General features: G+C 41.0%; 1 protein-coding gene across 1 annotated transcript in view; it reads right to left on the bottom strand.

The window, feature by feature from the left end:
• Positions 1-1238: 1238 nt before the first annotated feature.
• The window catches only part of wscd2 (WSC domain containing 2), a 43357-nt gene continuing 19957 nt past the window's right edge, over positions 1239-24638 (bottom strand). Inside the window, exons 2-9 of the mRNA XM_022198795.2 lie at positions 18974-19836; positions 14510-14624; positions 12377-12561; positions 10042-10163; positions 9797-9971; positions 6770-6934; positions 6483-6683; positions 1239-3178 (exon numbers count right to left, since the gene is read on the bottom strand). Of these exons, the coding sequence (XP_022054487.2) occupies positions 2826-3178; positions 6483-6683; positions 6770-6934; positions 9797-9971; positions 10042-10163; positions 12377-12561; positions 14510-14624; positions 18974-19364 (1707 nt within the window). The 5' untranslated portion in view covers positions 19365-19836 and the 3' untranslated portion in view covers positions 1239-2825. The remainder of the gene's footprint in view (positions 3179-6482; positions 6684-6769; positions 6935-9796; positions 9972-10041; positions 10164-12376; positions 12562-14509; positions 14625-18973; positions 19837-24638) is intronic.

Below are 24638 nucleotides of genomic sequence, written 5' to 3'. Positions count from 1 at the left end.
AAATCTAAAATTGGTGGTTTTTTTTATATTGGATATTTGTTTTTACTGTTTTGAGGTAATCTTTCTCGCACTACATTTAATCTCTGCAGTTAAACTATATTAACTCCTCTATAGTGCAAGTAATGTGGTGCATGGAATCAAATTTAAATTTCAAATTTAAAAAAAAAGCAGACTCTGCCCCTGTTACAATTGGGGGGGGGGGGGGGGGGCAGAACTGAGGAGGCAGGGCAAAAACCAAATACACTAATGCTAAAGAACAAAAGGCTTAAGATAACAAAACTGGTGGTGGGGGTGGGGTGGGGGGGTACTCACACAACGGAGGAAACTAATGATCGAGGGAGCAAAACAGACTGAGGTTAATCCAAACAACAAAGTCCAAGGGGGCTAATCCACAAAGGGGAAGAAGCCAAAAACGGAAGCAGTCCAGTGGTAGAAAATCTTGCGGGGGACAGAGGCTGTGGCAGCATGTGACTGAGGCAATGATCCAGCAGAGAGTGGAAGGGAGTACAGTGCATATGTAGCTGAGTAGGGGAACAGGTGAGTTGTATTGAACTGATTGCCTGCAGCTGACACCCACAGCAGCAATCAGCCGGCAGAGTGCAGGCAGAGCTAGAGGGCGAGCAACTGGGAGAGAGAGAGATAATGGGAAAAGGAAAAAAGGAGGAAGAAGGGCAGGAACTGGAGTGGGATCATAACAGCCCCTGTATTGTATGTCTGCGAACCAGTTGCTAGTTCCAGGTGGTTTTCTCCAGGTGACTCAGGTGGAGACACAGGTAGAGTCTCAGCAGTCCCTGTTGTTCCTCATGTCTGTCCGGCTGGGTGAGTTTATTCATCATTTAACACACGGAGGCCTGAACAAACATGAGTAGAACAACAATGCAAAAGAACACAACCTAAGCCTAACAACCTTAATATTATTTTATGGTAATTTAACAGATGCAAACAGCAGAACATATAGAAGTAATCTATAGGTGTAAACTACATTACAGAGTGAAGATATAGTATATAAGAGGAGCAGACTTACGGCTGAAATATGCTTTTTCTAATCATTTTTAAAATTTCTCGACCTGTTTTGGGAACTAAAATAATTTCAAGGATTTATAATATGAATTAAAGATCTAAATGATAGCAATTACCTTCATTTGATCCACAGCTTAGTTCATTTAATGTGTATGTAATGTATATTTTTGATATTGCTGCTGGAAGCCTTTGTAAAAAACAAACAAACAGTACACCACTTTATTTAATTCACTCATTTATTGGGCCTTATTACTTTACATTCATTCCATAGAAAATACATTCAGATGTGACACCTGTTCAGTAGGTGCCAGCTGGTCAATGAAAGCAGGAGCCAATAAAGCATGTTTTAAAAATAGAAACAACTTCTCCCGTCTGCTTGTTGCAATACAAATATTTCTGATGTGTCAGCACACACTATAAAAATATATTTATATTATACTGAAAATGGAAGTCAGTTAATGTTTTCTGGTTCGCGGTCACCAGTGCTTTTTTTTTTTTTAGATTTCATATTCCTGTATGTATTTATTTATATATTTGTGTATTTTGAAGCATATGGCAGAGCACACCGAGTACCGTTATAAGACGTGCTGCTTTTCTAAAAATCTGAGCAGAATTTTTCCTGGAGATTGCTTTTTCTTTTTACTTTTTTTTTTTTTTTTTAAATGAGGAAGAGTAAAAGTATTACAGGCTTTAACAATTTCAAAGCTTTTCTTACAACAAAGCAATAAAAAAAAAAAGAAGAAGACAGTTTTCACATTCAGTATGATTAGCTGTCATAAATAAACCTACAACAATCACTACTACTAAAAGTAACCTCCAGTCTAATACATGAGTGTGATTCCTAATTCTTCAGTGATCTTTGGGGAAGATGCTGCACAGTGAAGTGCTTTTTGGATTTTTGCATTGAGTCCAGTGTTAAGAAAACATATTCACAACCAAATTAGTCAGCATGTGCACTGGACACCAGAGATAAATAAAAGCTGAAGACATTAATCCTCTTCTCTCCTTGAGTCAGTGCCTTCAAGAGGGATTATTCATCGTCTTCAATACGAGGAGCCAAGAAGGAACTTCTTTACTTCTTAATCATCAAAAACATGACTTCTCCTACATACAGTAAGTTGAATAACTTACAAAAACTTGGAAACACACAGTATCTTGATCAGGTAGTTATACCCTGCATATTGCATTTTTCCCCTCTAACAAAGTTTTAAAGTTTCAGTGAGCTTCATATACAAAATAGTTCTGTAACTGTGATAGCAGCAGAAAATTTACTGTTTTAATTTCTCCTAAGAGTTATTTATCTTTTGCACAAAATAAGCGCATACAACACGTTTTATAGTATTGTATCATATCTTTTGGGATAAATGTTTTTCCACTGGCGTCAGATCACACAGCGCAGTCAGGTGAGCCTCTGTGTAGCCAGACAGCTACTGTACCTTTTTTGTGTTAAGGCATGTGCACATGCCGACACAGCACATGTGCATAGAGCAGGATAAGAAGTGCTTTTCATTCAGCAAAAGACGAAAACAAACCTCCCCAGTTAAAACTGCCTGCCTACGAATGCACAAAGCTGCTGAGGTTCAACAGAAAATTAAAAAAGATGAATAAAAAAAAGAAAATAGGTGACTAAAAAGACCAATGTCCTCTCACTACAGTTTCAACTCATGTGATTCACCGAAAAATAATTGAAAAAAACAAACAAACTACTGAAGTCATGTAATCCTACAAAGTATGCAGAGTCTGTTGACACAACAGTCAAATGAAAGGAGGAAAAAATCAAAAGGATAACAAATGGATCACATTTATCATCTTGGCATATATTCCTCTGGAACTCCAGACATGTTTCTTTTCTTCAAGGCAGAGTCGACTGTTCTGATCAGTTCATTGATGTCCGCTCGCATTTCAGGAGTGTACGGGTCGTACTCGAGCTTACGCAACCCCGATCGCTTGAAGTTTCCGTCCTTCTGGCCCTCAACGCAGAGCAGACGATCCTCAGAAACCTTCAGACCCAGAAACTGGACCATCCCCTTGAGCTGGGAGAAAAGGTCCCTCTTCACATTCTCAAAGTGGACCACATGGACGTTCTTTCCGAAATTCAGCCAGTCCAACGTGTGGGACGCCCACCAAGGAGCATAGTTCTTGACAAACTCAGGCCATTCTGTGAGACAAAGGAGAGCACATGAAATTAATAAACAAAGACTTGTGGCAGAGAGTCAAACAATGGCATTTATATTGTGCAACATGAAATATAGGAGGCAGGAAACCATTTTTTTTTAGAAGACAATAGTGCTTTTGAAGAATAACACTTATTTCAGTGTTAAGGAGTGTAACAGGAATACCTAAGTACACACAATTTACCTGATTTGGTGTAACTGTAATGAAGGAACATTTAACTAATTGTTATCGTTGCTGCATGCACATTTTTGACCCAATATATTCTGTCATATTTCCAGAGTTCCCATAGTAAATACCTGAAAGATCTAAAAATCCTGATTGGTACTGCATGTGTTTCAGTTCAAATATTCTGAGTTCAAGGAGTCATTGGAAACTCAAGACTGTCATGATATACGTAGTCTTTACAAGTGAATAGAAACTTTTGTTCACAACCATATAAGTATTGTATAAAAGAAACCAAAGTAAACCAAAGCAGAAGAATGAAGAAATGCAGACAATGACTGTCTATTGAAAGTGATTGCAAATAAAATCACATTTATTCTTGTTCTTCTCTCTACTAATCAACATCCTATCCAATGAATCTTTGGAGATAACAGCGTATGTAAGGAAGCAGCTGCTGACAACTTGCCGAGTATTTTTTAAGTCTGAAACTACAAATAAAGCTTTAGTAGGTGTAAAAGTTTCATTTTTAGCTTTTACAAAAGTTGAACATTTCACAGCTTAATGAAATATGAATAAAGTGGTCCTGAAAAAAAAGAAGAAGAACACACGTGGGAAGTGAAAAAAGGGGAAGTGAGAGTCATGATAAGAAAATACTGATGTCATTTTGCTGCAGAGGCCTGTTACAATTCATGGCAGCGAACATTGAGTCATTTCTGAAATGTCTGGACATTTAAATAGACATTCTTAGCTGTCAGTGAAACTGCAGAGCTATTGTAGGAAAATCATTTTCTTGCGGCTTTCACTCATTGATTATCTACTGGACCATAAAAGCAGCAGCTGGCAGGAGCTGTGCTGCATTAGAATGCATCTTTACTGCTCTGAGAGGCCGTCGTTAAAGTTTAAAGCCTGCTGACTTTGCAGGGCTGTCGCAGAGGCCAGCGATAGAGGCGACTTTAGCAGCAGAGAAGGCAGAATATTACATGCTTCTGAAAACACGAACGGCTGAGGAACTGAATCTCTGACCGCCTCTCTGTTCTCCTTTTCTGTCAGGAGTTCAAGAGAAACCAGAGCTTAAAATACAAAGAGACCAAAATAATCTAAACTCTTACCCTGAAAATCCTCCTCTGCTAATGTCTGACTGAATGTCAAATTTAGTGAAGTGACTTATGTTTGTAGTTAATAGCAGAGGTTTGACTTGGAACGGGTGTTTATGTAAGAGCCTTTATCTAAATCCAGCAGATAACACTGGAAAAATAACTCACTGGGCCCTTTATGATGACATGTCCTACAAAATAAGTTGCACTCGCCCCTGAATTGACTTTATGAGGCCACACCGGAAGGCATCAGTGTCGGTAACGTCATCCGAACCCCCCAGTGTCCCTCTGTGGCGGTGAGTGCATCCAATCATACACGTGGGGTTGTGTACACAATGTCAGAGTGACGCTCGAAGTGGAGCTGCTCGATCTGTATTTGAAGTGGCAGCTGTCAAAAAGACTTTCTCTTTACTGACGCCACTGCATCATTTCACCACCGACACCAGGAGTAAACATTCATTGGAGATGGCAGGCCAAATGTGCTGATGTTTTCACAAAGAGAGACAACTGCTGGGTCGGCAACTCTGCAGCCTCTGGAAAATCGATTAAACCTCATAGAAAGTCAGAGAGACGATACGTGGACGAGACAAAACCAGTTGCTATGGTTACCAAGACACAGTGCGGGGGGTGGATGCAGAGAGATGAGCATAATATGCCTGCATTATGAAGAAGTCTTATTAAGGGGGGTAAAGTATTGCCTAAATTTTACAATTTCTGCTCCCAAAAGTTCCATTCTTTAATCCTGTGAGGAAGTCTGACTTCATTAATAACGTCTTATAATTGTCAAGTCGACGTAGAAGGAATTTAACTTGTTTAAACTGTGCTGACACGTCGGTTAGTGGTTGCACAATGCAGTGTGACGCACTGAATGGAGCACAACACGTCCAAACCTGCTGCACGACAAAACAAACAAAAACAGACGAATACATGGCCCTGAATGACATAATGTCAGCTATGATAGAAGCCAAACATGGAATTATTTCTGCACTGTAAGAACGACTTTTGGAGTGCATACTATGACATGAAGTAATTGTGTACACAGCAAACCAAAAAAAAAATCTGTTCCTACATCAGTGTGTTTTTCTTAAAGGAACAGTTCGATATTTTTGGAAAATACATCTTAGTAAACAACGTAATACACAATAATATACATTTGGCCAGTATATGTGAAGCTACAGCAGCGTAAAGACTGTTGATTAGTCCACTTAGTGGCACAAATTAACATGTTTTATATTGTTTGTGAGGGTGCCATCTTTCCTGAGAATTGGGGAGTTTTTGTTGTTGTCGCTTTCACTTCCAGTTCTATTTTCTTACTAAAACATTTCTGAGCAGAGATGCATAACTTTAACAAAAGAGCAGCAGACAAAAGTACTTTGTGGGCAACAGTAAGGGATTTCAAGACAGGCTACAACAAGTTTGAACTACTGCTTGAAGTGCCTGCAGACCAACTAGGAAGAGTTTATATGAGGAACGTGTACTTTTTTTGTGCCCTTTACCCACATATGATATATATTTTCCAATTGCGTGTAGGATGAGAGTCTGAGCAGCAGGACTGGTGACACAAGTGATGATCGAACTCACTGGACTGACTAACCCAGCGGCTGGTTGGTTCAGTTTCAGTTCTTGAAAAAGACACTTGGATCAAGACCAATATCATGGGGATGGTTTTGACATTGCTTCAGATCGAAATGCCGTGCTCAGCCACACTGGTTGAGGTCAAAGCCACAAAAAGATCCCGTGGTTTTCTTGTTTCCTCCGCTTACTTACCATTTGACGTCACAATGGAACATTTCCCAATTCTTTGATCAGTTTATTTGTTATCAGTCTACCCATCTTGGTTTCAGTGGACATAAATAAGTTTACGCTTGTTTTGAAGCTTTATTCCAACTTTGTACATTCAGTCAATCTCATGTAATCAGTTTGAAAATGAAACACGCCTTCTGGGATCTAGTTTGATAAAGGATTTAATTCTGTTTGCATAAACTGCATAATCTGATCTTTACTGTTGAGCCACACATTGCAGCAGCTTACCTTTCCCCCTCCAGTGGGCCTGCGAGGCAAATCCAATATGTCCACCATATTTGCGGTTAAACTCCGCCATGAGGGCCTTGTAAGGGTTTCGGATCATGAGGATGCTGGAGTCAAAGGCTTCGATCTCCTTCCTGCCGCTCTCATGCGTCTTAATGCAGATCGTCCTCCCGCTCCGCCAGTGGTCACGCTCCCCTTTAAATCCTGTCAAACAACGACATCCAACAGTGAGTTTATCTAATCCACATGGGTGTATTCATCAGTGAGTGTTTGTGAATCACATCGGGTACCTTTATTGTACAGGGAGCCATCAAAGTAGTAGCTGCCGGTGTAGAAACCAGTGGCGAGCTCTATGAGGTGGCGAGCCCAGGTGTTTCCAGCTCCGGGGAAACTGGCGAGAGCTACCAGCTGTTTAGCACGAGCAGGGAGGAAGTGTCGGTCCATGCAGCGGTTATCTGACGATACACAAACACCGACAGGCTCATTTATTGATCACTGAAAACTCTACAGTGATAAACTGAGACATTCTGATACAGTGTTTCCATCGATTCTGCAAACACTTCAGCCAGTCAAGTTGCTCAACACAATAAAGCTTCAATTAGTCACTCACTGTTAGTCACTTCCTGGTTATTAACACAGTGTTGTAATAACAAAGGCTACAGACGAATAATTATAATGTTGAAACTCTGGAGGATGGCAGCAATTACATCACCTCTTCATTAGAGAAGCTGGAAAGGTCACAGTGGGGTGATTTTTTGCTGCGTTTGGACTTCATCCACTGATTCTTCCTCTTAACAAATGGCCTAATAATGCCCACGTTAATGTGCTGATTAAAATGAGCAGTTTTAGAAAACAGTGGAGTCAAAAGGCGCTCATGTCAGAGTTCAACTTGTTTAGAACATTTGCATGAAGTTCACTTCCCGCTGCAGCTTGTTGTTGCTGTTGTCTTATTTTTCATCTTACACCATTAGACCTCATTTTTTTGTTGTTTTTTTTGTTCATGAGACTATGAGGTTTTTGCTGATCCAAGCCGCAGCTGTCTGGTGCTGTGAGGAAACACTGCCCACAATAACACATGTACCAGAGAAACACTGATACTGGAGCTCAATAGCAATATCAGGAATAATAAAAAAAGTGTGAATGAAGTATCTGTTTCTATTTTCGTTCTTTCACATAAACACAAAGACAAACGGTTCATTAAAAAGGCCGAAATCCGACAGTGTTTAAAGTGAAGGTGTGTCTAATGGCAGTAACAGTAAATATAGGAAATTCTACTTTACACTGGAAAAAACGCCCCTCTCAAACAAGAAAAAAACTTATTTCAAGGAACTTTTACCTTGAAATAAGTAGAAAATCTGCCAATAGAACAAGTGAAAAATGGCTTGGTAAGATTCCTCGAAATAAGATATGATATTTAGAATATTGAGATCTTAAATCCAGCTGGTAAAGCTTATTTTAAGCTGTATTTTACCAGGATGGTCAAGCGTAGGTGTCTTAAAATAAGCCAGACATGCTTAAAAAAATTGTAGTTTTTCACTCAAAAACAGATTTTTGCTTTCATGTAACCTCCTAATTTGAGATGTATTAAACGCTTTCTGAGTTTTCTTGTAAAATTCAACTCAAAACAAGACAATTTCAAGATTGTTTGACTTAAGGTATTTACGATGCATTGCTTCAAGTCCCTCCATCTTTCTGAAATGTCACTTGTTAAGTGAATTTATCTCAAATCAAGCGGGATGAGACATTTTAACTAAAAATAAGTCAACTAGAATTTGTAAGTTTTTGAGTTTTGCAGCGTAAAGTTAACTTTATAGTAAAGAAATTATTGTAAATTCTCAAAAAAATTAAATAAAATGTGGCAAAAATGTACCTTATGAAACATATAAATGATTTACCACAGGTGATGTATTGCTATGTTCACCAGCTCTGGCACACAGAGACAGACATAAACAAAGAAAGTTTAGACTTTAACTCGACTCTCCGACTGTGCTGTTAATGTTTCTGTGTGCACATTACCACGAGAATTTTGTTTTAGGCTTTGTGCTTCAGCAAGTTCAATTTGACACATAAAAATGGAAACTACAATAAGTGAAGTCTCAGCTTTGATGTTTCAACTCTAAAAACCACCATGATGTCTGACAGATGAGGCAGCATGCTTTGGGCCACATCTTGTTCCTTTTCATCGCCACGTTGTCCTCTTTTTTCCACATTTCTACGGGGTGCTTATTTGTATGTTTTTGTGAACTGGTCTTTGTGTTTTTGAGCCTCATCTGGGTTTGCAGTCATGAAGTCTTTGCGTGATCGTTGACAGGGAGACATGTTCGGCTGCATCCTGGAGAGCAGACTTCACTTCTTGTCACAATCACAAAGACTTCTCAGTCTACGAGGTCCTTTACTTAGAAGAAATGCAACTGTGATGTTGGCAAACTAGTAACCTTTGATATCTCTGTGTTGCATGTTTTGCTTTGTTGAGTCGCTTTCCTCCTTGTTGCTTCTAAAGACAAAACCTCACCTCAATCTAAATGACATCTCTCAATTCTTCATCAGCTCTGAGGTGAGTGCGAGCTCAGAATTAATTGAATATTGAGTGTCCAAGAGTCCATTTATTTTAACTCCTGAATTGAAGCGCAGTGTGTATAAAGTGCTAAACATTGCTTTCCATGCTGACATACCTACTAAGACCTGACTAATAACCCAATGTTCTGTTTGGTTCCTGTAACTTCTATTCAGTGTGTGCTCATTTTTCACTGTAATAGAAAAATTTGCATCTCTATGGAAACAGCAGCAGCCATGGCCAGAAAAACAGAACTCATAGATGGCTTTTGTGAAGTGACACAGCTATAATAGTAACATAGATCACAAAAAAATCTTGTGATAGCAAACTGTTTCTGACTTTTAAAAAAACAATGAAACAGATAGAATACAGATTAGATTTAGTTAGATTTCCTGACGAAAAGGAACGTCACAGACTAGTACTTCATAAACCATTAGAGGCATGAAAACCTGACAACGCTCTTTCTGTTCTTACAGTCTGTAGATTTGATAAATTGTGTCATTTCAAACCATCTGACAGGTTTTTGGGATTCAGAGGGTAAAGTTAAGACTCTGCACTTTACCACTGGATCTATAATTTTATTTGAAATGGAATGTGCTGAAGCACAGAGTCTGGAGAACAGAATATATGCTCCTGTCAAAATACTTGAGTCTGTATTTCCTGCACACACCCTGTGGCTAACACTTGGGTTCTCTGAGAAGCTGTTCAGATGTGCCTTCCACGCGCTGCTGTGACTGTGCAGCAAGCAGACACCAAACTTTACCTTGAACCTGTGTCTGGTACACCACAAAGAACTTGTCGTTCCCACAGCTTTCAAACTCTTCTCCTTGGCAGCGATGGAGACACATGTTCTCGTCCTCCAGCTCATGAAGGGAGAAGAGAGGAGTCGGAAAGCCACAGTAACATCGATCCCCAGCCAGGACAGCCAGCGATTTCTCCTGAAATACAGCAGCCATTATACACTGAAGACACGCTCACACAATGTAGAAAACATTCATGAGTACACACCCTCTCCGTGCACATGTCCACACACTTGTCCACAGACATATTTTGGATGATCGCGCTGAAAGGCAGAGCCAATGTGACATTGTCTGGCCGATGGAAACAGCCTTTGAAAATGGCACTGCCATCTGAAAGAGACAAACCAGGATGTTACTCACCAGCAGCAAAAACATAACAGTACACACTCCAGTTTTATAGTTACTGAGCACGGCCTCTATCAGAGTGGCCTCCAGCCACTGACCCCTGATGAAGACATCCCAGTGGGACGACTGAGCCTCTGACCCACCAACAGACTGAACCAATAGCAGCGCTCAGATCCCTGCAGTGTGATGATGACCTTTAACCTCTGGTCCTGTCTCTGGGCTGATGCATGGATCATATATCACAAAAGTAGATAAGAGCTGCTCTCCTCTTTCCCTTTAAAGTGTTAGTTTATCCTTCAGATCATGTTTCACATACTGGCTGTATATGCTTTAAAAATAATTACAGAACTAGTGTGAAATTATTTGTTATCAGCTCTCAGACTTTTTACAATAAACAACCAAACAAACCAAAAAGATAAAGAGCTTTTTATTTAATGATTGAAATGTCTCACAGCCTGTGTTTTAAGTCACTGCTAAAGAATATCTAAACATCCATTTCGCATTTCTTTCGGGCTGTCAACATGTCAGCGGTGCTGATATACAGTACTTATGAAACTGTCTCTGCTGTCAACAGACGGTTATGAATTAATAACAGAGGGAAAGAAACCAAACACAGATTTCTACTGTGACAGATAGCGTGATGAAGACAGCTTGCTTGCTCAAACATAGCGGAATAAAATATGCAAATGGAGCCGTGCATATGTGGTCCTCCATCCTATTAATGTTCATGCTGCCAATAACTGCAACTCACCAAGACTGCTGCGCTCACTTCCACTTCTCTGTACTGAAACCATCGCTGTTGTTAAGTGTTAAAGCAAATTAACAGACCCTGCAAATTAGCTTGAGCTGTGTGTGTCTCTAATGTTTTATTTACTCTTGACCTTTAGCTCTGAATAAAAATTGCATTTTTAATGTCAGGTCTATGTGCTCTGTGTTTCCCCGCAGTGCCTCTGCTCTCACATGTGTTAGAGCTTCAGATGAATCTAAAATGTTTTATTAGAGCTGCAAATGAAGCAGCGCGTCCTCTTTCTGCTACTCTGCTTCTCTACTCTGATTCGCTGTCCTTGATTTGAACAAAATCGACAAGCAAGGTCTTGAGAGCAACACCACGGATGCACCTATGTCGGGTTATCATAGCTGATAACTGTCAGCCATGTGAGCGTTCGGCTTCGAAGTGGCAAAATCCACAAAACAGCCACCTCAACACATTTCCCGCATTTCCTCTCTGATGTCCTGAGTCGGGCTCACATGACAAGAGATCAGGGTTAGGGGTGAGAACACAAACATGAGGAGCTTACACAGCAGTTTGATAGATGGCAAACAGAGGTAGAGAAAGCAGAAATGAAAATGACAATAAACAAACAGCAGAGGACCAGGAAAGACAAGCTATAGATAACAGATGGATCATGAATAGATTAAGGAGTCGTGTAAAACCTCATCGTAGTTCTGAGAAGTAGCAGGCAGATACAAAAAAGGAAGAAAGGGACTAGGAAGAAAAAAAGGTGTGAAAAGTTACCTCATCTTGGGTGAGGACTCTTCTAGATTTCACAGAAAAGCTACCACAAAAAAAGGAACAAATAAGCAGAAATTCTAAACAAACTACAATGACGGCAGGACATCGGCATCTCCCTTTTCACTTCTGATAATCAGCTCTTTCTTGCAACATTTCATTTTTTACGGGCAGGCTGTGAGTGTTTAAGATGCAGACCACGGCTGGCTGGGCGACGCAGGTAGAACAGCTCTCCGGGGGAAAGAGGTAAACACAACAGAGCAGCCAACTCCCAACAGTGGCAATAACCAAAAATAAAACAAATATTTTCCCCTAAAAGCAGCCAAGGTTGTTACGTTTCTGGATCAAAACTTCATCTGTGTGTTTTGGTGGATGCTGTTAGTGATACAGTATACTCAGGTGTGCTCAGGTCTTTCTTAGGACATGGATTTAAATGATATTTTTTATGTTTTCAGTATCTTTTCTTAAAGAGATATTTACTCATCTGACTATCTGAGATAAGTCCGAAGGCCTTGAGGTCAAATTCCGTGACTATTTCTTTTAACTAATTGAGAGAAACGGTTTAAATTTCAAATATGACAGCACTCTCTTGTGCTTGCTTGACTTCTGTGTGGAGCGGCACATGGTTTGCATGAAGCACACGGCAGGTTTTTTGTGTTGTTTCTTTGGTGCTGAGTGTCAGACTCACAGCGGCGTGCCGACTCCTGGCTCAGCTCCAGCCTATAGATGGACAGTCTGTTGGCTCCTCCACACAGGTTGCTCTTCTCTCCTTTGCACTCCATGTTGCATTCACTCTCTGAAGCGTTGGGTGCCTGGATCTTGTGACCGCAGTAGCACTCTGCTCCGAACTCCAGGCCTGCGTACATATAACCTCTGCAGGGAAGAAGGAGGAAAAAACACGGGGGGTAGAAGTGTTAGTCAAAAAGACAAACGGGCTGAAGGTATTGTTCTGAGCCCTCATTATGTCTCTTAATCCTTCACGGGTTGGAACAGTTTATCCTTCTGAGCAACTGGGTGAACTGTAATCAATAAAAACAAACAAATGATGCACTGAGGATGCTGAAGATGAAAACACATGAAAACATCGCTTTAAAATGATATATCTCCGTTTGACGACTGAAAATGAGAGATGTTATATTTTCTGCAGGCCTCTGAGGCAGAGCCAATTATAAATGAGTTTACTTGGGAGCCGAATTCCTCTCACAAAGTCTCTATTTTCTGTTGCTGCATAGAGGATTTGACTCCCAAGAGGCCTTTCAGATGCAATTAGACATCTAACACACCCCTTACCCAGGACAAATCCCCTGGGCTGTCAATCAAACCCCAACCTCTGTGTACGGCTGTGTTGCCCCTCATTTGTTTGTCTGTTTTTATTAACCCGCTGCTCGGGGAGAGGGGGCGGGCGGGCTGAAAGAGGCAAGAAGCAAGAGGCGAGAGGAGAAGGAAGCTGAAAACAACCATCTCTCTCTGCTCCTATTCTCTGCTCTGTGAACCAGTGATGGGTGTAATTCAATGCATTCGATAGAGCCGTCCGTGGTATTCCACAGGGAGGGAAAAATACGAGGTGAGAGGAGGATGGTGAGGAAGCAGAGAGAGGAGATATGAAGGAAAATAGGTAACAAATGGAGGAGAGAAGCAGGGAGATAAATGCTTTGAAAACTGGAGCACATAATTCAGTTTGCATGTATTAACAAGATAAAAACACCAGAAATCCACGAAAAATAGATTTTTATGCCTAATAGGAACACAAAAATTGTAATGTATCAACTAATGTACGTTTCCACATACATGTGAGGTTGGACTAGATGATCAAAAGTGTGTGAACAGTTTAACTTTACACCCATTTGTGACATGTTGCATATTGTGCTTCCAGTAAATTTTAGTGCACAAAATCCAGCCAGGCAGTAATCGAGAACAGAAAAACTTCCCATTACCCAGCAGCTCATATTTGCCCCAGGCTCAGCAACAGATTAACACGACCGTGTAATGAAGGCCAGTCAAGTTTTTCCACAGAAAACAAACAAGCAAACAAAAAATAACTACCTCTGAATGGATCACGATCACATTGAATTAGGGTCTTTCTAAAACTACTGACACAAACTTGGGAACCTTCTGAGACAACACTCAGACTGTTGTCTGAAACATCCCTGTGTGCTGGAGCAGAAAGATTTCCCTTCACTGAAACTGAAGCGTCAAGCCCAAAGTATGAGAAACAGCCCCAGAGCAAAAGTACACAAAATATCTTTACTTTTAGTCTTGCAGCGTTTCAGTTGGACATTGTTCTTCTTCTGTGTGGTATTTTCAACTGTGATGAAACAAACTGATAAAGTAATAAAATAACTCACATGGTCTTTATCAGTGGATGCCTTTAACCCGGCTGCTGAACTGAAATCTCTGTTTGCTTTTACAAGTACATTCAGTCGCCTTTTGCCAAATTCCTATTTCAAGAATGCCCTCTAAAACTCAGCAACTGTGAAAAAATGTCTGTATGACGATGCGATATGATCAAAAAGTCCAAAAAGAGTCTGAAGGTGAGCTTTTGCCTCATCAGTGTGTTTTCACTCCAGTATTTTAATTATTATGCTGCCTGTATTCGTCAATAACTGGCCATCAGATCAGATCAGATCAGCTCAATCCTTCCGGCTCTAAAACACCCCAAATGGGAAAAGCACCTTTTAATCACTGTCAGGGTTTTAATCTCCACATCAGGCCTTCTGCGGTATCAGTTCGACTTTGTTTCTGAGCTGAACGGTGACAATACAAAGATGTGAAGGGAGAGATAAAGGATAGATGAGCTTTGTGTTGTTTGCTGCCGTTCTACCTTTCTGCACAGTTGTCCTGGCAACGGAATACAGTCATTTTTTTGTAGTCAAAAAAGGAAACTCCTCTCAGCGCTCTTTTCTGAGTGTCATCCACGTAGCAGCCAGTGTACTTTGCTGAAAAAGAGAAAAAAAAATACATAAGTTAGGCACACATACAGAAAGACAGTAACATTTAAAGTGTATATATACAACGCCCTCCATAATTATTGGCACCCCTGGTTAAGATGTGTTCTTTAGCATCTAATAAATTCAGCTTTTTTTAAAATAATATAGGACCACAATAAAAAACAGAGCAAAATTCAAATTTTAATTCATGTGCATTTATTTAGTGGGGAGGGGGGGGGCACCTAATCTTCTCCTATAATACATTTTTTAACAATTTTCAGTGTGAGAGTTTGCTTCTGCAATAAAAGCTGAGTTTATTTTAAGGTTTTCAACACATCTTAACCAGGGGTGCCAATAATCATGGAGGGCGCTGTACCTGTATGTATAAAGAACAGTCAACATCCTTTATGAAAAGTAAAAATGATCCACAACAGTATCTTGTTCAAGAGGCGGTGTAGTAACAGAGCACATGAGGAATCCAAACTGGGGCAGAAGGTTTATTTATTCATAAAGACACACATCCCCTTCTAGTGGCCTGTAACTGTAGTGGCAGTCATCTCGCTGCATTTTTCAGAAGTGTGTGGGGGCTGGGCTCCAGTGAACCTCTGCAGAGGGATACAGTGACCCTTCAACGCCTTCTTGCCTTCTCATTAAAACAATGTTCTCCTGTTTGACCAGGCCACACAGGCTCTCCCGACAAACCTCTCGCCATCTGTGCCGTGCTATTACCCCTCTGAGCCTCTGTTAATAGCTAAATGGCCGAAGCATAGAGCCCCCTGCATTACTTTAATTGTCAGGCTCTAAAGGCCTGCATTTGAGCAGCATGTGGTGAGCTGCAATGGGCTGTAATCTTCCTTCTAACTATTGTTGTGCTGGGAAATAATCTGCTTTTTGATGGAGGGGGAATGCTGATTTAAATGGAGCTGCAGCTCTGGTCTGAATAAGCACATTCCTGCCTAGAATGACCTAAGAGTAGAGGATGAAACTGCAGATGGAACTGTTTAAACACACAAACCCTCTGAAACAACATTATACCCAGTGGGATATATTGACTAATGTGATTCAGGTGTATTCTTTATGCAGCCTGCTTGTTGTCCCATCAGTACAGCATGTGTGTGAGTGGCGCCCCACACAATGCTGCAGCCTGCATCTTACACTGCAATGCATCCTCCAAATTACATTCACAGCCAAAGAGAATGATTGCTTTTGGAGTAAGAGGGGGGAAAACATCTCTTAACCCGAATGTAACGTGGTTAAGTCTACCAAGTAATGAGTGGTGCTGGATGCATGACAGCAAACAAATGCTTTGAAGCTATTAATTACTCCATCATCACATTCAGCTGCAGTCTCATGAGGTTAGCGTTTCAGAAAAGGAAAAGGCTGGGAGGAAGGAGGATGCAGACAGAGAAACCTTCATTTGATCAGATAACCCAAAGCTTGAATGTACATGTAAACATGGTGTTTTCCTGTCCTTGAATTGTGGAAAAAAATAGCTTAACACTGCACAAGTTAGAAAAACACTGTTCTGTAATGCTCTGCACTCTAATACACAGCAGCAAACCGCACTGTGACTCAGAGGTTTTGTAACAGAATACTTTTAAAAATTCTTTCTGGATTGACCTTCTTCGTGCTCGCAGATGTTGGAGTCTTTCCCAGAGTAGAGTGAGTTAAAAATCAGGAGTCCGTCCTCCACATTTTATCATAGCACTAACAGAGACGGAGCATCACTCACTCACACTTATGTTTCATATTTAGGGGTAGTTTAGCTTCTCCATCTGCCTGTACAGAACTCTTCAGAGACACGAGAAACCAACATAACTCAAACTGAGTTGTAGTAAAATCTTGGGGTCATTTATGGCCACGCAGTATCTACTTTAAAATTTTATTGATGAATAATTAGAAACAACTAAATAGCTTGTGTTCTTTTCCAGTCGTCTCCCAACCAGTACTGCAGTATCTCAACCAGATGTTGGTGTGGAAAACTTTGTTTGAGCACTGTACATATCTACAATTGTATTTTTATTTAAGATTTTTTTCTATACTTCTTTTACCTCTACACTACATGTCACTGAGACACATGGTGCATTTATTTCATTAACTATATATGACAATTAAGACAGCTACATGCAAAGAATATGATCCGTTTCTAAAATATACACCGTTAGAGATTAACCCTCCAAACTCTAAGCAGTTCCTTTTGTTTTTTTTGTGCTCCTGTCACATTTTTACTCGCTGTGGTCTCATTTTTCACTGCAGTATAAAGTCCTTCACCTCTATGGAAACAGCACAACTATGACTAGAAGTAGGGAGAACTCAAAATTGTCTTCAGTTCGGAGTAATAATGCCATAAACCATTGGAAAGAAATAAATTCTTGGATTATTTTTCCTAAAAAAATCGAAAAACCTGGAATGGCTTCACGGTCATGCCAATTACAGCACAGTTTGTTTTTTTTTTGTTTTTTTTTACAGATTCTGTTTGGTGCAATCAGCTTATTTTTGGCATTTTTTTAAAAATAAGGCAGGGAGGATAAACTCATGATTTTTGTTTAGATTTGTATCATTTTCTCGGTGGAACATCACCAACACACCACAGATGGGCAGTTAATGGATGCTCTGAGAGTTGAAAATATGAACATTTTTTTCTGTTCTTACAGTTTCTGGCTCTGATCTGCTGATCAGCTTGTCTTTCAAACCCGCCGGTACATTTTAGGGTTCAGAAGATCAAACTGCCCAACAGCAAACTGAATTCTACTGCACCTGCTACAACATAAAATACTGCTTATAAGTTCAATCACACTTAGAACAAGGAAGTGAAGGATCAAAGGAGTGTTACTGTTGTTGAAGACATGAGGCGAGTTGCAAAGTCGTGTTGAGGCTAAAATGTCAAGAAAAATGGAAAAAGAGAGGATGACAGTGATTTACTTCTAAATCTGAAAATAAGTTTCTAGTGACAAAACTGTGAAGGTGTGATATTTCTGTTAGTGGACTGGGTATGATATCTACAGCATCTTTGGATTTCTATGACGGAGGAATGTTTTAATAAAGTATTTCCATGTTGTGTTGCTTTATAACCCTCTATGGAAAATCAGAGAAAAATGTTGCAGTTTTTACTTTACATTTATTTGACAACTGTAGTTATTAAATGCAATGCATCAGGAGCAACATTCCAAGAATATATTATGATGAAAATACACCTTAAGTCCATTTCAGTCATAATATTTCAATATTAGAAGTTCTGAAAGGTATACTTGTAATGGAGTGAGTGAACAGTGTGTTATCATTACTGCTGTTTTCTTATGTAAAGGATCTGAGTAGCTCCTTTACAATTTTCTACGACGTGTCATCATGGAGAGAGGAGCTGGACTGAACACAGGGTGCTTTCTGGAATACATGTTGTAGATAACGAACTGTTGACTTTGTTTTTAATAATTTATCATTTATCCAAGAGAGTAGAAACTGATTGACAGGAAAAGAAAAGCAGCGAGGAGGAAGAGAAAACAGTGCCAGGAGTAAAAGATATCTACAAAGCAGCTAATTTGATAATGTTTCATTTGGAAAGTAGGCAGGATATTTGTGCCATTCCACTCTGGACGTGATCAGATAAGATGCCACATGCTCACCAGGAGTTTATATGTAAACCCCGTCTGATGCGATCGTGCAGTTTCCAAAAAAGGCAGATAAAAACTGTAAATCCTGCCGTCATGTAATCATCATGCTATATCGTGTTGTTGAACATGTGCTGAGCTGCAAAAGTGAAGCTGCAGCTGAAGCACAGAGGGTGAGATCCTTGAAGGATTTACAACCGAGAAGAGATAGAGGACTTAATCATAATCATCATCTCACTCCTCTCTCAAGAGATTTCCCCCACAAACAATTACAGCTAGGAATGTTGAGTCATTAGGATGCTGCAGTTTGTAATCAAGAGATTTCCTTGAATCAGTTTCATATTAGCATGAAGTGCAACAAAAGCAGCATGTGTGTTTCCCAGCAGATGTGCATTATGAATCAGCTTGTGGTATAAAGTTTGAATAACTGCTGACTATTCTTCCTGCTCTCTCAACAACTATGACAAACACAATGTTCTGAGAGTTTCATGCACACTGACTAGTCATTAATTTCGGAACACTGCGAATTGTTCTTGCTAAAGCCAGTAAATCCTGCTTTGGCTGATCCGCACATGTGCACTGCATTGTTTTCTTCTCTTATAATAGATTTTGCATGTGAGAGAAGCCAACCACTGTGAACAAGAACTAAAATATCTGAGCAGAGGTCAGATGAGGCTCTGCGGAAAAGTGCCAAACTGAAAAAAAAAATCCATCTGCAGGAGCATAGTGAGTCTATACCTCTGTTTAACCCACCTCTTCCATCGTCCATGTCTTTGGCATTGCGCCCTTTAAGTGCACGGTTCCAGTTGCTGGTGTAGTCTCCCCCTCTGCCCTCCGTCTCATGGCCCTCACGTACGCTCTTCTTCATCCACGGAGGACCAAACCTCCGTCCAGACCTGCGTGTCTCCTTAAACACTCTGCTCATGATGCTGAGCCCCCGAGTGTCTGACGACGAAGTCCGGCTGCCCATCTCTGAAGCCACGACAGAGTCCCGGCTCCCTCGCGCTCCGGGGCCGCTGTCCCCGACGAAGCCAGAGTGCAGGAAGACGAGGCTCCCGGCGGTCAGGTAGAGGAGGATGAGGGAAAAGAATCGGACAGGTTTCCTGCGGAAGTAGCGCTGTATCTTCAGCAGAGGCTTGGCCATGCTGGCTCCCCCTGTCTCTTTCCCAGTGATGAAAACTCATAAAGCAGAAGAATCAACACCAGCTCCCACCACACAGCCCCACTGGGCACCAGGGAAAAAGTCAGTGGAAATGCCTTAATCTTCCCCTCATGTATGAGTCTTCAGTCTCATGAGGAGGATTTTTTTTGGGGGGATTTTGCAGCCGATGGTGTCCACGTGAGAGCGTCTCTGCTGACGGTCGGGACCTGACAGCCAGCTCAGGGGCTACAGGATGAAAGGTGAGCAGCTCTGAGTGAAAGATGATCGCTCAACGCTGCTTTCACTCCAGTCATCAGCCTACAGAGATGCCCCACCGGCACACCAGTGGCACTTTCTCCCACGCTGCGCTGAAGGAAGAGGGTTTTTATTTACCGGCTGAGCTGAGATCCCTTCGGCTTTGTGCAGGCGACTATTCACTGAGGCGATCCGGGAGAGAGAAGGCGTGACTCACCATCTGCAGCAAAGACACACACACACACACACACACACACAAAGAATGAGCACACACCTGAGTAAGGTTCATCATGTGGACTAAGAGATATAACAAGACCAAGTTATAAAAGAATACAGAAAACACACCTCAAAGTTCCTAATAAGCTTTGAAATAATCCAAGAAGTATCATCACAGACACAATATCATTTCTAATTCATTAAAAAAAACTGTTTAATGTCCAACTTTACTATGAATACCAAGTAGGACTGCCGTCATACGTCTGTCAAACTCACTAACTGAGCAACTAACTCACTGTATGCAACACAGATAAGCAAATGATATCAAAAAACAAGAATAAAAGCAATTAAGTATCTCAGAGATGTATCTCTGTTGTTAATTATTGCACCAGAAACAGTCAGAAAAACTTAACCGCATCAAGCTCGGAGTTCTGCATTATCATTGTCTGAAGCCAAAAGGGAAAGAAGAAAACTACCCTGCAGCATTTTCACTGAAGTCTTTGAGATCTAACATGTGGGAATTGGAGAAAATTAAAAAACATTAGTCTAGATGATCTAAGGTGACAGAAAAAGAGCAAAAAGGCACAAGTGACTTTGAAAGAATGCAGAGGTTACAACTCTGTCAAGTGAAGTGTTCTGATCCATTAAATCTAAAGCGTATGCCGTAATTGATTGTTGTTGTTTTTTTTAAATCAGAATTCTCTTTAAGATTTCCTGCATTTTTGGAGTGGGATTCTCTGAATGCTGACTTTCCAAATCCTCTGCAGCCTCTCTCAAAGGAGTCTCTGTTCTGGGACGAGCCTGCGAGGCTACAATTGGAAGGTGTAACGCAACACTCCTCGAGGTCAGGGAATTTTCCAGAACATTCAAGGGGACACTCGCCCTTGTGGCTCTCTGTCTGCCCCGGGACAAATCCGTAGAATACTTGTCACCTGAAACCTCAATGGCACCCCTCTAGGTTTTCTAGCCCTCTGCTTTTCCCCTCCTCGGCAGTCTGGGAAGAGTCAGGGACCCTCAAGGAGAAACGGATCACGTTCTGCTCGTGTGCTTTAACCTGCAGCATCCACAAACTCAAAACTCTGGGTCCTGCACAGTAAGCTTGGAATGCCTGTAAGGATGGTTTCCATTACTGACGTCTTTGTACGCATCTTAATTATTCAGTGTTCGTTTCATATTAAAATGAGATCTGTTTTCCAGAGACTAAATGTTTTGGGGTCTGAGTGAAGGGTGAATAGGAAAGATAATAAAATATATTAGTGTGGTGAAAGTCATATAAAATGCAGAAACGAGAAAGCTTCAAAGTCTCAAAATAAGGAAAAAAAAGGCCCCAGAAATAACTCTATTATGGTGTCTAGTTGCTGGGATACTGTTAAAAGCTTTTTAGAGCATGAACAAATAAATACATGACAGGAACTGTTTGACATTTTTAGAAAACCATGTACTTGCTGTCTTGCATGGAACGATTAATACAACTCTCATGTCTCAGTTAACATGTCGTATCTCATTTGTTTAATCTGAACACAAACAGAATTTTTTTTTTTCTGTTTAGTTTTCATGCTAAGCTAAGCTGGCTGTAGCTTCAATCAGCAGATGCAAGAGCGGCATCCATATTCTCCTAAATAAGCCCCCGTTCCAAACTATTCCTTTAAACATTCGTCTGAAATGTCAGAAATGTCAAGTCAGTGATATTTTCATTCCCATGAACAGCATCTGTTCCACGTGAATGCAGCTACACAGTATGATAATTCCTTCATTTCGACAGCTCAGCAGCTGTATAAACATTATTGAAAAGTGACCCCTTCACTCCACCTCTGCACATCTAACCATGATGATTTTTCAGCGCTGTGTCAGTATTTTGCACCATGATGACGGAGAAAAAGATATATAATTTCAGGAAAAATGAGATACAGTGACTCCTGAACAAGCCGCTCTTTGTTTCAAACTGAATATAGGACAAATTGAATCATATTGAGGATCGGGTTGCAAGGTTGAACTAGAAAAATAAAACTGCATATTTCAACGTACTTGCTGCTCACTGTGGAGTGAAACACTGTCCGGAAAATGTGCAGTGGTCCTCGTTGGGATTAAGGTTTTTGAAGGTCAGGAGCAAAGATGCACAAGAGAGCGTTGTTTGTGTGCAAACAATGTGTTTGAGCCGCTGCAGCTGAAAAGCAGTGAAGTGCTTCTGTTCTGAAAACACAGTTTATGGGAGAGAACAGATGGAGACACTGACACACGGATACATGTGATATTTAAACCACTCTGCCTCGCATGAGCGCAGCAGGGCCACACACAGGTTAATTACTGGTGTTAATAATTCATATCCCCTCGGTTACGAAGATGAAACTAAACTCTACCTGTATCTAATTTGCAGTTTCTAAAGACATTAATAAAAGCAACTGTATGGACCCTTTGTATAATATGAGGACAAAAGAAACAAGAGTTTGCACACTACAGTCACATTAGCAGCAGATTTACAGCAGGTATACTGCTCACTTTATTCACCAGCTTAGTTTAATGATTATTTCGTCGTGCTTATTCATAAACCTCATTAGTTTTAACCTGATAATACCAATAACTGGATCAGATCACAGACATGGCACCAAATTTCAACGCAATTCACCTGACATTTCAATTCAAAGGATCACTAAGGTCATGTAGAGCCTCCATCTGCACTAAACCTAATTACAATCCAAATATTTGTTAAGATAAAGTAGAGGCACAACAGAGCATTTTCACTGTCAACACTAGAGCAACATAAAGGTGGCCTAAGCCCCCAGAGTCGGGTCTCCATATGGCTGCCGTGCTGTGTACTGCATATTTGTTCTCCTAGAAGCAACCACAGGTGAACTTCTTCCTCATTTGGAGCTAAAAACAAGCCGAATGCTTAAAGAAAATCAAGTGTGAACAGTCAGAGGAAGAGGAAACGCAACAGCCAAGAGGCAGGAGGTGCTGTAGAGGTCTCTTTGCAGAAATTACTCAAGTGGAGTGGACATGAACTCACTGACTGACCATTAATTCACATTCATACTAAATGAGCCAGCAAATATTTAATCAGAGCGGATTTGGGGAGGAAACGTCAAAGCTAATCTTCAGTGAGCAGGCGGACGGCCAGCTCTGCTTGTGCTGCAGGCAAACGGCTCCACAAGTCCATCCATAAATATTCTTCATATCTGTCCAGGGAGTCATTGACCACAGAGAGGGCTGAGCAAGACAGAACCGCGGCCAACGCTGCAGCATCTCTCAAGTTCAGAACAAGACAAGTGTCAGTCAGCATGGACGACTGGTGGGTTCAAACGAGGAGCTGCTTTAATGCAAGAAATTACGACGTGATTATGTAAAATTTTCTAGCTCGAGGAGAAGAAACAGCCAATTAACAGTCAAACTGACAACATGATATGAGGTACAAAAAAGAAAATAATACAAGAGAAACATGTTTTGATTAATTTTTACCAGCTCAAAAATGAGATTTGAACTCTGATTAGGTTGGATTTTTTGGGAGTGGGATATTTTGCCGTGACAGGCAGATAAAATTTTGTTTGTGATTGTTACTTGGCTCTGCAGTTGCAATCTATTTCCATTCCCTCATCCCCTGATTGCCAAAATCATTCTTTTCACTCGAACGTGGGTGAGGCTTCTTCACTGCTAGACCTCCAAATCTGCAGAGCAAATCACACCAGCTGAATTAAATTAGCGGTGATATCCTCCCATAGTGTAAAACTGAGGTTACTTGGGCTTAACACAGAAAACCAACCGTGACGAAATATCAGCGAAGTTATGTTGGGTCATAGTGGAAAAAAACAATGACAGTCATTAACAATGGGATTCAAGAGCGAACAGTCATTATCAGCGGTGGCAGGAAGACAGGGTTATCAGGAGCTCCGGCAGCAGCAGCACAGAGCGGAAACCATTTGAGTTTGCTCACTCCCTGTTTGCACAACTTCAAGTCCCATCCTGTGAAAGTGCAGGATGTCGTCAGCAGCAGAAGGGTTAATGGCATTAGCTGCAGCAGCGTGACCCTCCCCTCAACCCTGGGGCCTGTCTTTCCGCTCTCCTGGAGTGTTTGTCCTGCCAGTGTGCATTAGCCATGTTTATCAAATCAGATCAAACTAGAAATCACATTCCCGCAGTAGTAGCACTAAGCGCACTTGCAGCTATACAGATTGCTCCAAGTCATCCTCCCTGCAAAGCCTTCTGATGCCTCATTACAAATCCAAGAGCAACACGAGTCAGAAAGGACCCTGAATGAGGAGCTCCGTCTTTGATACATAAAACAATAAAATGTAATGTAGTGAAACCGTGCAAGCTCAAATAAACCAGTTGGGTGCCAAAGTTTTGCTGCTCTGCTGAGTAAATTCAAGCGGCTCGCTCAGTGCAGATGGCAACTCTTAGGAGTGCACGACCCCTGAAAACTGGAGTGTGAACATGGCTGCTTCCAATAACAACAGGATCACGCTGCCAAAGCAGTTTCCTTCACTTAGGGTTTGGCTAAAGCCGCCGCAGAATGTGCTACAGTTTTGGCTTCACATTTTTGTGTCAGCCATTTTAATTAAACCTGTGTTTGATCTCACTGTGTGCCCACATTAGTGATTGGCTTAATGCCCAATACATTTAATTAGTGGTGGCCGCTTAAAAGGAAGCTCATCAGTAAAGATGCTCGCAAGAATCTCTGTACAGTAATGAAGCATATGAAGCACTGCAAGTAGTTTTGAACTCTTGCCAAGCCTTTTGCCAACCAGCAAGACGACTACGACCACTGACGGCAGAAAACATCCAGTTCTGCCTCCTGACACCTAGAAGAGCCTC

This window comes from Acanthochromis polyacanthus, chromosome 7, assembly GCF_021347895.1.
Source record: "Acanthochromis polyacanthus isolate Apoly-LR-REF ecotype Palm Island chromosome 7, KAUST_Apoly_ChrSc, whole genome shotgun sequence".
Taxonomy (NCBI): Eukaryota; Metazoa; Chordata; class Actinopteri; family Pomacentridae; genus Acanthochromis; species Acanthochromis polyacanthus.
The sequence above is the reverse complement of the archived record's forward strand: the minus strand, read 5'-3'. Positions and strand labels throughout refer to the sequence as shown.